Genomic DNA, 15,380 nt, shown 5'->3' on the forward strand with positions numbered 1-15,380 from the left:
CCTACAGATCTCACTAAGCATGGTAAATGATAACAGTTCCTTTAAACAGCTGCACTACAGTATTCTGTTTAAAATCAGGTGTTGATTCAAAACAGCAGATAATCATGTTCTGGATTAAGGCTTTGATTTTAATATGTTCCTGTTTATTTAGTAAAAGCCATGTAGTGATACAGTGGAACCTTGGATTGCAAGCATAATTTGCTTGGGCTCATTATAAACCACTCGTAAACCAAATCGAATTCTCCCTTAAGAAACAGTGAAAACTTAAATAATTTGTTCCACAGCCCCAACAAATAAAAACATGATAAATACAAAATATAAAATAAAAATAAAACAAATTAACCTGCACATTTTTTTTTTTTTTTTTTTAAAGTAAAAATAAGTTTAGACAGATAAGTGTTTCCGTTTCTGCGCGCTGTTAGTGTGTGAAGCTAAAGTAAAAGGAGAGGAGGAATTAGACCCTCCCTCTTCTTGTCTTCCACAGTAACCCTTCTTCCTCTTATTTGAGATATTCAGACATTAACGGAAAGACTGTTTTATCGGAAAAATTAACAAGGAATGTTGTTTAACACTCGCATGAGCGCACACTAACAGAATCACTGGTGTAAAGTAAAAACAAAAATTAACCAGCACTTTATTTTTGGAAAGAATCACGACAGAACAGTGTTTTCATTAGAGAGAAAGAGCAAGGAGTGTGTCTGAGAGAGCAGATGGGAGTAGTGTGTGCATGTGTGTGTGAGAGAGAGAAGGGGCACAGTGTCCAATGAAAAAAAGGCAGGCTAATATAGAGGGGAGAGAGAAAATGGATCTTAAATCTCTCTTACGAGACTTTCTTTTGCTTTACATGCGCACGCATGTTATAATAAACAGTACACGCTCGCTGTACACACATAAAAACACAAAATTAAATGTTTTTACACACACGTGGTCACTGTTATACTAAACAACATGCATGCACGATGTTGATTATACCAGTAGGAGACGATTACCCACAATTCCGCAGTGCAAGAGAGAAAAACCATTGGCTCAGTTGTGATCATGTGACGCTCGGCGTGATGCATGAAACTCGGTACTTGTAAACCAAGACTTGTTCGTCTACCAAGTCAAAATGTATTACAAATCTTTGCTCGACTTGCGGAACACTCGCAAACCGCATTACTCGCAATCCGAGGTTTTACTGTATAACAATTCTGTATCTGCATTCTAAAACAGCAGCATCTTTTGTGTTAGAGCTTTATAATCAATAGAGTTAAAACTGTAATTTACAATAAGAAGAGGATAAAGATATAATATCCAAATATTACACACGAATCTGTAACTGGATAAAAATAAAGGATATGGCATTCTTTAATAAATACAAATTTGGAATCTTTGGCAAATTGCTGTGTTATAAAAGGAAAAAACAATACGAGATGTAGTATTGAAAAACAGTAGGAGCAACAGTAAATTTACTTCATGCTCATTATTTATGGTTAATTATTTTCCTAAATAAGAGCACAACCTAATGTTATTTGAATTTTGTTTCTTACAGATCCCCTCTTGGGTTAAAAAAGAGTTTCGAATGGGTTTTTAAGTAAAAAATATTTCTTTAAGTAACAATCTAGACCTTTCACAGCACATAAAGGAGGAGGAATAAAGGAAATAAACAGCTTTATGACCAGAGTATACAAAATCCCTACAGCTTTAAATTCCTACAAAGAAACACATTCAATAGTAGAAAAGAAAACAAATTGACACACTGAAGAAAAAAAAATCTATCTTTATTTAGAAAAAGGCATACACTGGGCAACGTGAGGGCATTTTAAAAACTTCAAAAGTAGTTTTCAAAGAGATTAACACTTTAAAATGTAGTCCATTTATTCAGGAAGAAATTGAGCTTGCCTTTCTTTCTATAGAAATCCTTTTTTTTTTTATTAAAATGTGAGCAAACAACGAGAAGTTTAGGTGACTGACTTTGGAAGTAAAAGTTGAGGAAAGTATGTATTACAAGTATCCATTTTATTTAATGTATACATAATATACAAATAGACTGTTCATACTGCTTTAAACACCTATGCCTAAATATAGCATACTGATTAAAAGGAAGAAGGAAAAATAAATAAACTGAAAATCAAACTGAGGTGGAGATCAAATTTGTTTGCTCAAAAAAAAAAAAAAAAAAAAAGAGGAAGGCGCTGGCTATAAAAATGCATTCCAATTCAGAAGCAACATAATTCTGACCCCGATTCCTTCGTGAAATACAGCAGCACATTGTGCTAAAAAATTTTTTTTTTTTTTTTTTTTTTTTACAGAAATGAACTTTCAGCATGGTACTGAAAATATTACAATAAAAAACGGCAGGTTAAAATACAAGCGACAACTTTTCTAGGAAATTATCTAGGCAAGCCAAAAATACATGGGTGGAAACAAATCCTCAGCTCAGACAGTGGAAGAAAAAAAGAGAATAGAGATGCTGACACGGCTGAAAGGTGGATGGGCCTCTGACTCATCAAAGCGCACAACAGGGAATTCTGAAGAACAAGAAAAAGAATAGCATAATTTTTATTTCTTGGCAATGCGCTAGCTACATTATTGTGGTAAGACAATGGAACAGCTGCAGTGATTGTACTGGAAAGCAGAAGTAGATACAGGGCATCTAAAATCCTAAGGTGGAATACAATAATGCTAGGGATATGGTTATGTGCTTGATTTTATGCACCTGGTGACCACTCGAGGTGTCCACAAACACTAAGAAAGACTAACATCTGACTGTTAGACCCATGTATGCTTTTTGAACATCGTATCCCAGCATGTTCCAATTTATCCCAAAGGTGTTCAGAGTTCTGCAAAAGCCACAGAGATCTTCCTTTCACACCAGCCCTCTATTTGGACACGCAATCATATTACAGAATATTTTCAGTCAAGCGAAAATATAATGCTAAATATAAAGCTGTGTGTAAAAAAAGTTTAATTCCCATTTTTTTATTCCTTTTTTTGTGTGTAAAAGCATGATAATCATCTGATCATAGTGGGTCTTATTATTAGGCAAATATAACCACAGTAGAACATGATAAATAAATAATTGCAGTTTAAAAAAGTTAACAAAAATGAAGCCAAATACTAAGCATCACTCACTGCTTCCACGGGATTTGAGAGGGTAAGTTGCAGCATCATCAATCACAGCTGCCCATCAATCTAGAAATAGTTATAAAACCATTTCCAAAAAAAATTTATTTTAACTTTCTACAGTGAGAAAGATTATTCACAAATGGAAAACATTCAAAATAGTTGCCAATGTTCCCAAGCGTGAACATTCCAGGACATTAACCCCAAGGTCAGATGCAATGCTTAGAAAACTAGGGGGAAAAAAAACAAGAGCTACATCTTAGCACCTACAGGCCTCACTAAGCATGTTAAATGTCCATAATGGCACAATTAGAAGAAGACTGAACAGGTATGGTTTGGTTCAAAAGGGTTGCCAGGAAAACCTCTTCTGTCTATAAAGAACATGGAAGCAAGACTGAGACTTATCATTTAAATAAACCAAAAATATTCTGGATGTCCTATGGAGTTGTTTGGCCTTAATGCATAGAGCCATGTCTGAAGAAAACCAAACAACATTGCAGGAATAACACATCATACCCACATGTCAAGCATGGCAGAGGAGGGTGATGATTTGGACTTATTTTATAGCCACAGGACCTGGGCACCTTGCATTCACTGTAATCCTAAGCACACCAGTACATCTATATCTGATCTGAGAGACTGATCGTGTCATATAGTAAACAATTGTTTAAGTTGTTTAAGATCTACAAGTTATTGCATCATGGGGTATATTTTGGTTAAATAAATAATAAAAAAATAAAAAATAAAATAAAAAGCTGTAGGGGGGGACCATTGCAAAAAAGTTGTGTGGTTCATCTGAGCTTTTATCTGTCTAATATCAAGATCCATTTTGATCAGATGATTTTTTTTCATTGTTTTTACAACAAAAACTTAAAATAAAAAAAAAAAGGGATACTAACTTTTACACACCAACAGTTTGGGAAAGACCCATACACTGAGTGTGTGCCAGAAAAAGCTGAATATTGTCAAATAGTGCACTGTATATTGTCAAATATTTCTTATTGATTTTTGTTTACATGTCTCAAAACTGCATGTGGAATTTTACAGAATTAACAAGAAACACGGCAACTTTTTTTTATTACCATCAATATCAATCTATCAAAATCTTACTCCTACAATTATTAATTTGCGTCTCTTTGTGTGAGCCCGTTAATCTGTTTAAAATAATATTGCCTATAAAAGCTGTAAACAATTGTGACTTAATTATGCATTAAATTGTTTTAATTTTAAAGAAACAAAAAAAAAAGAAATAAAAACCATAGATATCTCATATACAGTATAGTACACTCAGTCACATCATAACCACTGCCTAATATTAAATGGCTCTTCCTTTGGTTGCCAAAACACCACATGGATGTTTGGACCACTAAGGGTATGCTGTAGTATCTTGAACACAGATTGTTTAAGTCCTGTAACGTGTGAGGTCATTGATGGAATGCATTTGTTTTCCAGCACATTCCACAGATGCTTGATTGGATTGAGATCCGGAGAATTTGGAGGTCAAACCTAAACCTTGAACATCTGTTCTGCAAAAATTTCTTGAAGGATTTTTGCAGTGTGGCAGGGCGCATTATACTGCTGAGAGAGGCCACTTCCATCAGACAATACTATTTCTATGAAAAGATGTACTTGGTCAGCAACTATGTTTAGGCAGGTGGGATTTGAATGGCAGGGTCCAAGTTCTTCCAGGAAAACACTAACTAAAGCATTACACTACTGTATGTCCACCAGCTGGTCCAATATTGCATCATGGTGCCATGTCTTCCACCTTCATCCAAATGATGTAGAAGAAAATGTATGCACGTTTGGTGGCGGACATGGGTCAGCATAGGCACCCTGACGAGGTTTGCTATAGCTAAGCAGATCCATATGCAATGACTCTGCCACGAAGTAGGAGAAACAAATGTATTAAAAAAAAATTTAATTAAAAAAAATTAATAAATAAAAAAAATAAATCACAGAGCGGGGTCAGCAGATGCTGACACGCAAAGTACACAGAGGTTGCCAACTTTCTGCAATAGCTTTATGAAATAGGTTTCCATGGCTGAGCAGCTGCATGCTGCATCCAAGCCTTACATCAAGCACAATGCAAAGCATGGACTTTAGAGCAGTGAAGATGTGTTCACTGGAGGGATGAATCACGCTTCTCTCTCTGGCAATCCAATGGACGATGGCAATCTGGGTTTGGTGGCCACCAGGAGAACGGTACTTGTCATGGGAACTTATGGTGTGGGGTTGTTTTTTTTTAGTAGTTGGGCTTGAACCCTTAGTTTCAGTAAAAGGAACTCTTAATGCTTTAGCATACCAATACATCTTTTGACAATTTCATCTTTCCAACTTTGTGGGAACAGTTTGGGGATAGGCAAAGCAAGCTCCATAAAGATGTGGGTGAGCGAGTTTGGTGAGGAAGAACATGACTGGCTTGACATGATAGAACACTGGCTCCTGACAGAACAACTTTGGGATGAATTAGAGCAGAGACTGCAAGCCAGGCGTTCGTGTCTCGTCCAACATAAAGGCCTGACCTTACAAATGCACTTTTGGAAGAATGGTCAAACATTCTTATAAACACACTCCTATACCTTGTAGAAAGCATTCTCAGAAAAGTTGAAACTGTTCTAGCTGCAAAGGGTGGGCATATCATATTAAATTCTAAATCATATTAAACACTATGGATTAAGAACGGGATGTTACTTAAGTTCATAGGCATGTGAAGTCAGGCGAGGAAATACTTTTGGAAATATAAAGTAGATAAAAATATGGATTCACTTATGGAAGTAACAAGATTAAAATAAAATGATTACTGGCTGTCAGATAATCACAATCGAGCTGAAAACACTGATATAAGTGAATCTGTGGATTATAAATAATTGATGCGTTGCTTGGCAACGCTTTCATCCTCTAGTGAAGTCAAAACTGAACTTGTTGCTTGCAGAGCATAAACATATCCACAGCTTTGCTGTTATCCAGCAAACACATTTATGCAGCCTCTTGAAATAATATTTTAGAACAGAGCTCAAACAGGGCTTCACTGTCTTTAAGTTAATATAAACACTAGATAAAAGTTTGAGCAATAAAGTTTCTCTCTGCTCAGGCCTTACCTTGTCCATGTCAGGTTATATTATCTGTGCTTTTCAGATGATTTATGGGTGAACAACATTAAGGACAAAGTCTTGTGCGAGAGGCAAAAGGAACGTGTCAGCAGGAAGACAAAACTTTGGCAGTACAATGCACACATCAAGAACTATACAGCATAATCTACAGAGACAAGAACTCATGCAGTGTTGGGCTGAATTCAGGAATTGGTTATGAGAATAAAATTTTTTTTGTTTGTTTACAGCAAAATCAATGCATATCCAGCAATACCTTAGACTAATGTCTACATCAAAGGATATTGTTTCTTGTCTTCTTTTGCACCGGTGCTGTCTCGCTTCTTTTCGGATTTATCCTTGTCGTGCCTGGATTCCTTTAATAAAGCACAAACAGCAAACGAATAAGGCAACATCACTGCTTTCAAAGAAGTGCAAGTTCCCTTGCAAATGAACAGAATGCATCTAATCTCCATTGTGTACATAAATAGAGCTCCCTTGAAACACAAAGTATTTTTTGTAATGTTCGGTTTAAAAAAAACAAACCAGGCAATCAACCTAAACGAGTCTATGTTTAAACATTGCAGGCATGTGCACACGTCTTTAAAAACTCCAGACTACAAGAAGGTGTGTAAATTGTCAAAAATGCTTCCTAATACAAAAAACTGTCTTCAGCCAGAGCTCGGCTTGTGCAGTCTAATGGCATCATCCCATGTTGCCATAATAATTCCAATGATATATTACTAGACCTGCTATTTTGCATAAGCGGGACATAAGAACATTGGATGCTTGAACAAGTTATTATTCAAGCATAAGCCAAAACAGCAGTCTTTTTCTCTCCCCAATAAAAAGGGGATGAGTCAGCCAACATAGGAATCCAGCTGATCTGTGGAGGCATACTGACTATTTTGAATAGTGAGCTACGCAGATTGATTGCTTGGATAAAATAAATTTTATCTTTTTTAAATTTTAGCTTTTTATATTATGAATACAAGTCAAAGACATTCCAACCTGAGATTAACTCACTATTTACACGCTTGCGCATACTAAGAGTTTGTTCGACAGCTTTCAGCTTTGATGACTCGTTATGTGGTCATTCTACATCCAGGTTGCCAGCTGACTTCATTTTATTTCCACATGTTGCTGAGCCTAGACCAGACCACCTGAAGCAACCCCAGATCATAGCTTCAGATCAGAAGCTTGTACAGGAGCATTATGCATGATGGGTGCATCATTTCATGTGGCTTCATCCTTATCCTGACACACCCTTAACTCTGGAAAAGGGTCAATCTGGACTCATAAGACCGTTTGACCTTTTTCCATTGCTCCAAGGTTCAAGCTAAACACTCCCTAGCAAACTAAAGTCATTATATCCTCCCACTTAGCTTACAAACAAATGGCCACATAAGACACATTGTTCATGTGGAAATTATCTCACTTTTACTATTAAATGTTGCTATCGTTTCTATTGTCGGTGTTTTTGATACAACTTGTAAAACTACAGTTTTCTTGACCAGGCAGTTTACTAAAGTAGCGAAATTATGAGCAAGTAAATAGTTAAAAGAAGAAAATGTGCTATGTTTATTCTAACATTTACACCTGTGCATCACTTTGCTCCTGCTCGAAGAGCGATAAATCCTGTTTATTTAATTTTATGAAATTTAAAGAAACTGAGCCGCTTTTATCAGGTCAAGTGAAATTTGTTCGACGAGCCGTGAAGGCCCGAGGGATTGAGTCAACACGCCTGCATACTAAAAGAGCAAAAGCAAAAGATATTGTGGTCTGATGCAATATGCTTTTAAAAAGAGCAAAAAAAAACAGGGAAGCTGGTTGGAACTACAAGGAGAAGCAATACAATACTTATTACAAAATAACATTTGCTTTGCGGCAAATTGGATTTATGCTGCTAACTACTCAATCTAAACATGACAGCTTACAACTAAACATGAGTAAATATTTTGGGGGAAAAGCTTTAGCGAAGTTGTTCTTGGTGCTACAGTACAGGCAGAAACGTGATTGTTTACCCTACAATCTCTTGCCAGTGTCCGGCGAATGCCTCACATGTAGGAAGAGGTGTTGAAACCAGTATTGCTTTTCAATCATGTGGTAATGCAATTACCTTTTTGCCTCCAGAGGTCTTGTCGGTTTTGGCTAGGTCGCTCTTGTCTTTGCTGGTGGATTTGGAGCGTTTGCTGTTGTCCTTGTCATTGGAGCGCGGCGAATCAGACGGACTGGCGCTCTTACTGTGCTTTGAGGAGTCTGTGAGGAATAGGCAACAGCCGTGGTGAAGATAACACATGCGCATGCACACACACACACACACAAGTGCTCTGATTGCCTCTGCCTCAAAAAAAAAAAAAAAAACATTTTGGCTCGCAAACAAATAAAAACGGTTTTGACTCACTTGTTCCATTCTCGTCTTTGCGGCGCTTGGCTTCCTGGCTCAACTCGCGGTCGCTATTGGAGTAGTCCTAAAGAAAAGGGAGAAAGAAAAAGGAAAATAACACAAAATGAAGAAAGGTCTGCAAATAACACTCTGGCCCCCCTCCTCGTCACACTCTGACACACTATGAGCTCAATATCTGCTGTTTACACCAAGCAAACTTCACATTATAGAGTTAGGCTTGTTTATAGCCTGAAGGAACACAATGGCGCACACACACCCCATCCTGGTTTGCTGCCATTTATAAACTCAGCCGAGGGCAGAGGTGTACTCACTCGTTTGCGGTCCTTCCTCTCCTCCTTCTTGTCCCTCTCTTTGGAGCGGTCACTGGACTTGTCGGACTCTTTCTTCTCGGCTTCGCTCTTAGTCAGGCTGGTGCTGTTGTTGGCGTGATGCTGCTGAAGGATTGTGGGATACAGTAAAAAGGGAACGTTAGCACGATGCTCTTTGCATGACTTGACACCTGAGCATCACACCTCAAATGGGTGCTGGCTCTATGCATGCACAACTAAACAGTATGGCAGCATGAACAAGGCTTTATTCTGACTCTGACTGGTTTTACATATTTACAATATAATAATAGGAGGTTGAAGAAGAAATACAGCTACATAGGCATTAGATTTAAATGTCAATTGACTCAGTGACTAATTGTCGCTGGGCCAAATTATAGAGGAATATATTTTGGGATTGAGAGCACTTCAGTTCTGCGGGCACTCGGCACTGAGACATGTCTGCTTTCCTTACACTTACTTTGTCCACACTTTACTCATAAGTCACAGTACAATTCACCAATGGGGACTTTGCACCAATTTTTAAGGCACACATTGCTAACACTATTCCACACCCTCAAGATCCTTGTAAAAGATTATTTCTCAGCTCTGCTGTTCTCGGGCAACCTGAGGCTCTAGATCTAGATTTACTAGGAGATTGAAAATACCAGTGTCCACCTGATATGATATCACGATACCTATACCTATACTATCCGATTAATACTACGATCCTGTAAGAATCACGATTTTCTAAATATCCCATTTCTATATAATCTTTTTGCAATTTTGTTAAGACCTTGAACCTTCAAAAAGAAATTAAAAAAATAAAAAATAATGTTTTCCTTGGCTTACCAGCTGAATTAAACATGAGTAATTAAACGTATCCCATTCCTTATTCCAGTTTTCAAACAATACAAAATGACTTTAAACATAAGAGTTCAGTACCGGTAGGATTATAAAAAGGAATCGTCACGCTTTACCACCTCAAATGCATTTAAATTCTTCAGCGTGTTTTCAGCAGCTGTGAGCACACGGGCGAGTGCGCGCGGCCTCTAGTGTGGGCTTGTGTGGCTTCTCACGTTCGTGTTTTACGACTAATCAGTGCGGGTGGTGTAAGAGTGTGTAATTACTGGGTTTAGGACTAACTTGATACAGAATTTGGAGGGGGAAAAAACTTGAGCATATGAGGCGACTTTTGATAAAGTAATGCTACAAAAAAAAGGGTTTCCTCATGCACACATTCAGAATCTTTTATATCCAAGGCTGATTGGTCAAGTGCGATAAAGCTGAAAACCAACCAGTTATGGTCACTGGTTGGTTGACTGGTGCGTCTCTATTATAAATTGTAAAAAGAATTAATCTGGCGACACACGAATCGAAAAAAAAAATAATTATAATCAGAATTCATTATTAAATTAATTTTCCCCCCATCTCTATTATTTACATACACACTAAAATAAGTCACTTGGAGCAAAATGGAAGTAGAGGGAGTTTTAGATTAAGCATAAAATGCTTAATCTGATGAAACATTAACACATAAAGAAGCTGTGAGAACTGTGCTGGTTTGGTAAAGAAATAGTACAATATGGGACCATTAAAACTCAGCATGATGACGGCTAATGATAGAAGAAAGCTACCAACATCCGTTAATCTAAATTCGATGATAACTATATTATTATATTAACAGTAAATAAGTTGCTTATTTTAGCACCAGTACATGAGAAGTATCAAAAGGACAGTACTGACTGAAGTCACATCAGTAGTACGTAGAAGACAGAAGTTGTACACTATTAGTTCCCTGGTAAGGTCTTCATGAGAGACAGTTTTCATCATGGTGCTTTATGGGTTTCGCAAATGCACTTGACAATACTGTTCTTGCAAGAACTGTTCCAGAACAGCTGACCTTCGTGTCTTTAAATAACAACTGACTGTTGTTGTAAATGAATAACCTTATGCCATATAGCTTATTTTATAGTTCAGTAAAAATCCAGTATCATTCTAGAATTTAGAAAATAAATCCTAATAAATCCAAACTTGTCTCTAGACTTGTACTGTACTATTAAAAGAACAGGCAAGAAGCCTAAGCAAGCTATCAACATTTTTTTAATGGCAAGACTGTAATTTATGTAGAGTTTAACAGATACAGCCGTCTTGTATGTCCTTGAGTTATAATTTAAGAGTTTGCCCCAGTGCACCATATTTCAAGGAAGTTTTGGCACAGTTAGACAGGTAGAAAGCTAATGTGCAGGGAGGGGTGGAAAAACACTAATATTTTATTTCATATTCAAAAATATTAGATAGATATTTTACACATGGGTATAAAACATCTATAAAATAACTATCTATATGCTTTAATAATATTCAAAATAAGGATATACAGTGCATTTAAATGAATGAACATTTTCGAAAAACCCTCCTCCCCTACCAATAATTTAAAACACAATATTTTAGGCGTATGACACTTAGGGAATAATGTATCCGTTTCAATGATTACGGTTTACAGCTCATAAAATAAAAAAAGAAACAAAATTGAGCTAAAATCTTTAAACCTTTACAAGTAATGAATCCAGAATATATGAGTGGTTCATCTTTTGAATAAGTAAAAAAAAAATAATAATAATCCAACATTTTCCATTTTTAGAAATAATGCACTCTACATTCCCTGGTATCACTTGCCTACATGCTAGTTGAGGGATGCTAAAATTCAGCAAACTAGATTCATCAGGCCTGCTCGTTTCAACAATGCGGCAGGAAACAAAAGGGCTTTTCAACAACAACAAAAAAAAAAGTAAGCAAGCAGTGTGGCCTTACTTGTTTTTTAATAAATTTAATAGATTTTGCTACTTAACTTTAGAAGAATAATATTGGTCATAAAATTGGTACGGTCAGTATGAGTTTCACACCATTGCCATTGTCTATTGAGTTAATGTATAGAATAAATTATTTGAAGAACTGAAAAGTAAAGCAGGCCACCTCCAGAACAAAACACATCACCGATCAACAATATACAGAATGACATTCCATTTTATAACACTAGAGAAAAGTGAAACAACCATGATGATCAGTTTACTACACGCAATCGTATCAAAGCTCTGAAAGGACGCTCACCATGTCTGACAATTCACAAATAAATCTGGGCAAGGAAAATCTCATTAGCACATCACATGAACCATGACAGTAAAAGCTGCTTGCAAAACTATTCCTTTTTAACTTCAGAAGTGGATCTATTCTATGAATAATGGCTTTCTACTAACCAGGCCATTCCAGGCCATCCTCTGCTGCCAATTCATAGTGGGGTCTCTTAGCAAAATCCTAAATTAAATATTTATATTAAAAAAAAAACTTCAAAAAGTCCTTGCATAAAAATAATGAATTAAATGATTTCCTTGTGCATAAATGCTCCATTTCTGAAACTCAAACCAACCACAGGATAACCTGATCACTTGAAGCAAGACGAATAAAATGATCTGCAATGATAGCTACATTATAAAAGCAGGTTAGCTGGTGAAAAACAGCCATAAAAATAAGGATGACATGTTGATGATAAAGTGTGCAGAAGGACAGCCGCAGGATCGTAAAAACTCAGGCTTTCTCTGGTAATTGACAACAATCTGTTAGTGTAAGCTACTAACAATAAATCACCTGCTGAATCCCCTCTGCTACTGGATAGGTAAAAATGTGAAATAAAGACAAGCGAGCAGGCGAGAGAATGAAAGCTAGAACAAGCTTGTTAGCGCTGAAGAAGTCTACTGTACCACGGGACTTTGAAAGAGCCTTTCGAGCTGTGAAGCCATTTTTCTGGCACCTAATTAGGACTGTTACAAAATCCTCTCATTGCCAAGGTGCATAAAATCTTCATGCTTTTAAACAAAGAAGGCTGCTTGTAAGGAAACCAAAAGCTCAATATGGACTTTAAATGATAAACTGAATTCAATCGTTTCACCTAATTCAGGCGACAGTTTTTTTTTTAACATCAAAACTGTAATTAACTTTATTTTCACTAACAAATAGACATTTTTTTTCTTCTTCCCAAAAGAGTTACAAGTGCACTACCCAAAAGTTAAACAACAGTTTGTAGAAACAACGAAGTGTCTCTTAATGAATTAAACTAAGCAAGACTGTTATCCTTATAAACTATCATCATGTTAGCATTATACCTGTAGGTTATAAGACCACCTAGTGAAATCATAGTTTTTATTATTATTATTATAAAGAATTTACTTTGTACCACAGGACATACTTAAAAGCCTTTAAATAGGTAACTGCAGTGAAATTTGTTTCAACGGCAACACTTATTTTAACCCAAGTATTTTAAGTTCAGTGTGTAGCTTCTCAAATCTTAAACAAGGTCAGAAGATGTATCCTGTGAGAGTGGGGGGGAAAAAAAGTGTCCCGTTTTAAAAGGATAAAATTTATTGGCCTGCATTAAACAAAGAAAATTAATGAGATTGCTAAAACTAGAAATTGGGTGGCAATATTTATTGGGTATCTGCGAGGTCACACAAATGGAAGGGGGAGGCAAGTGCTTTCCATTAAGTGGACTGCAAGAACAATTCAACAAGAACACACGATTGGGATTTAACAGCTCAGTTGAAGTTTGAGTGAAGTTTTCTACAAGATGTTCATTTTTATAATTTTTCAAAGAAGTCGCCAGGAAAAGTGGTCTGTAATAATCTGAGGTCTTAATATCATGACCAGGTGTGTTTTTGCCTTTCAGAGAACAGACAATAGAAAAGCTGTTGATGGACTTGTACACTATTGTAAAATGGCTATTATGAGAAATTGGGGAAGTTCTACAACAGTAAATAAACCATAAACAAAAACAATAAAAAACAATGAACTGAACGTAACATGCTATGATATAAGGGGGAATAAAACACTTTGAAAAATGCTGATATCAGAAATCAATCATCTCTCGGGTCACTTAAATACTTAAAGTGACATCCTGTCACTTAATTAACAAGAGAGAGGAAACGATTGCCACAAAGACATTACAGCACAGGGTAAATAAGAGAGTAAATAATCACTGCATGAAAAATGCTACTTATGGCTCTCAGACTGCTAAAAATCATGACTGGGGTGTGGGGGGTGTTTCTAAAGGTAAGTATCTACAACAGGATCTTCCAGAGTACTGAAAAGAGAATGAAAGGGCATTTGGGGGAAAATAGCTGACAAAAAAAAATCAGTGCAATAGTTCTCCTTCAAATCCATAGTTATATATATATATATATATATATATATATATACACACACACATATACACACATATACACACATATACACACATATACACACATATACACACATATACACACATATACACACATATACACACATATACACACACACTCTTTTGGCAGGTGACTTTTTTTTTATTTTATTAAAGACTACTGTCTACTACTGTTTGATAATACCGGTATACTGGTAGATTAAGTCCTTTTTCATGATCATTTCTTTAAACTTTAATGCTTTTGTTCGCCAGTGAAAGAGGATTAAAGCAGATACATCACTGGTTTACAAGATGTCAAAGTGGTAGATAAAGAATCTTCGCTTTCTCTTAAACTGATTTTATTGCTTGCCCCATGTCTGATGTAGGTGTTCAAATTTTATATTGCACTGACAGCTTGGATATTATCTTTTATACAGGGTGGGAGAAACAGTATCTTATCGCACGAGTGCTTTTCCACTTGCATGGTTTTGGTTCACTTTTCCCTTTGAGCAGAAGCGGAACTTTGAATCAATACCAATTCTTCTGATTGATCGCTTTTACCCTGTGATAAAACACTCCTATTCTGATGGGCGCGGGCTCTTTTAGGATGAGTTGGTCCTATTGCTCAGGGGACGAGTGGTTTAACAAGTATGAAAATATGCTATGGCCATCCTCCATCACTGTATCACAACTTGACTGGGAGAATTTTAAGCGATGGGTTAGACAGCGCTCTCCATGACAGTCATTAACAGTAAGAAAAGATCTTCAGAAAGAAAAGCTCCAGGAGAAGACTTGTAGTGTCTATTGCAAGCTGCACTAAAGTCGTTTAGGTAACTTATAGTTGCCCATACACACTGTATATAAGATTATGCTTTGAACCTGTGCTAAACCTGATATCGTCAAATTAATATTCATACTAGAAATTATGGTTATAAATAATAAATGACTATTTCAAAGTATCCCCTTTTAAAATCAAAGCGTTAAACTTATAATATAAATCCCATTCGCAATCATCTGGCTTCACGAGCAAAGTTCCTTTAGTAAAATATTAAAATTTTTAAGAAACTCTTAAAAGATGGCTAAGGAAATGGAAAAAAAATAAAAATAAAAACATTCAGCTGGATCCTGCTTTTGAGGGAGGCACCATCAGCATATTTTCAAATATCCTGCCTTTGCTTTCAGTAGACATAATGGAGGAAAAACTCTTATCAGCCGACCAGCTGAAGAGAGCTGAGGAATATCAGAGCAAGCAGGGAGTCCAATGA

The 15,380-nt window shown here is 36.4% G+C and overlaps 1 protein-coding gene across 6 annotated transcripts in view; it reads right to left on the reverse strand.

The window, feature by feature from the left end:
• Nucleotides 1-1,745: 1,745 nt before the first annotated feature.
• Nucleotides 1,746-15,380, reverse strand: part of thoc2 (THO complex 2) — an 89,086-nt gene continuing 75,451 nt past the window's right edge. For 2 of the 6 annotated variants that reach the window (XM_053505269.1, XM_053505267.1), the window contains exons 34-39: nucleotides 8,913-9,032; nucleotides 8,599-8,665; nucleotides 8,314-8,453; nucleotides 6,501-6,571; nucleotides 6,207-6,254; nucleotides 1,746-2,510 (exon numbers count right to left, since the gene is read on the reverse strand). In XM_053505269.1, the coding sequence (XP_053361244.1) occupies nucleotides 6,227-6,254; nucleotides 6,501-6,571; nucleotides 8,314-8,453; nucleotides 8,599-8,665; nucleotides 8,913-9,032 (426 nt within the window). In that variant the 3' untranslated portion in view covers nucleotides 1,746-2,510; nucleotides 6,207-6,226. Of the gene's footprint in view, nucleotides 2,511-6,206; nucleotides 6,255-6,500; nucleotides 6,572-8,313; nucleotides 8,454-8,598; nucleotides 8,666-8,912; nucleotides 9,036-15,380 lie in introns of those variants that run through there. The other 4 variants (XM_053505268.1, XM_053505266.1, XR_008361195.1 and 1 more) reach the window with 3 other exon arrangements.

This window comes from Clarias gariepinus, chromosome 10 (genome assembly GCF_024256425.1).
Source record: "Clarias gariepinus isolate MV-2021 ecotype Netherlands chromosome 10, CGAR_prim_01v2, whole genome shotgun sequence".
NCBI classification, from domain to species: domain Eukaryota; kingdom Metazoa; phylum Chordata; class Actinopteri; order Siluriformes; family Clariidae; genus Clarias; species Clarias gariepinus.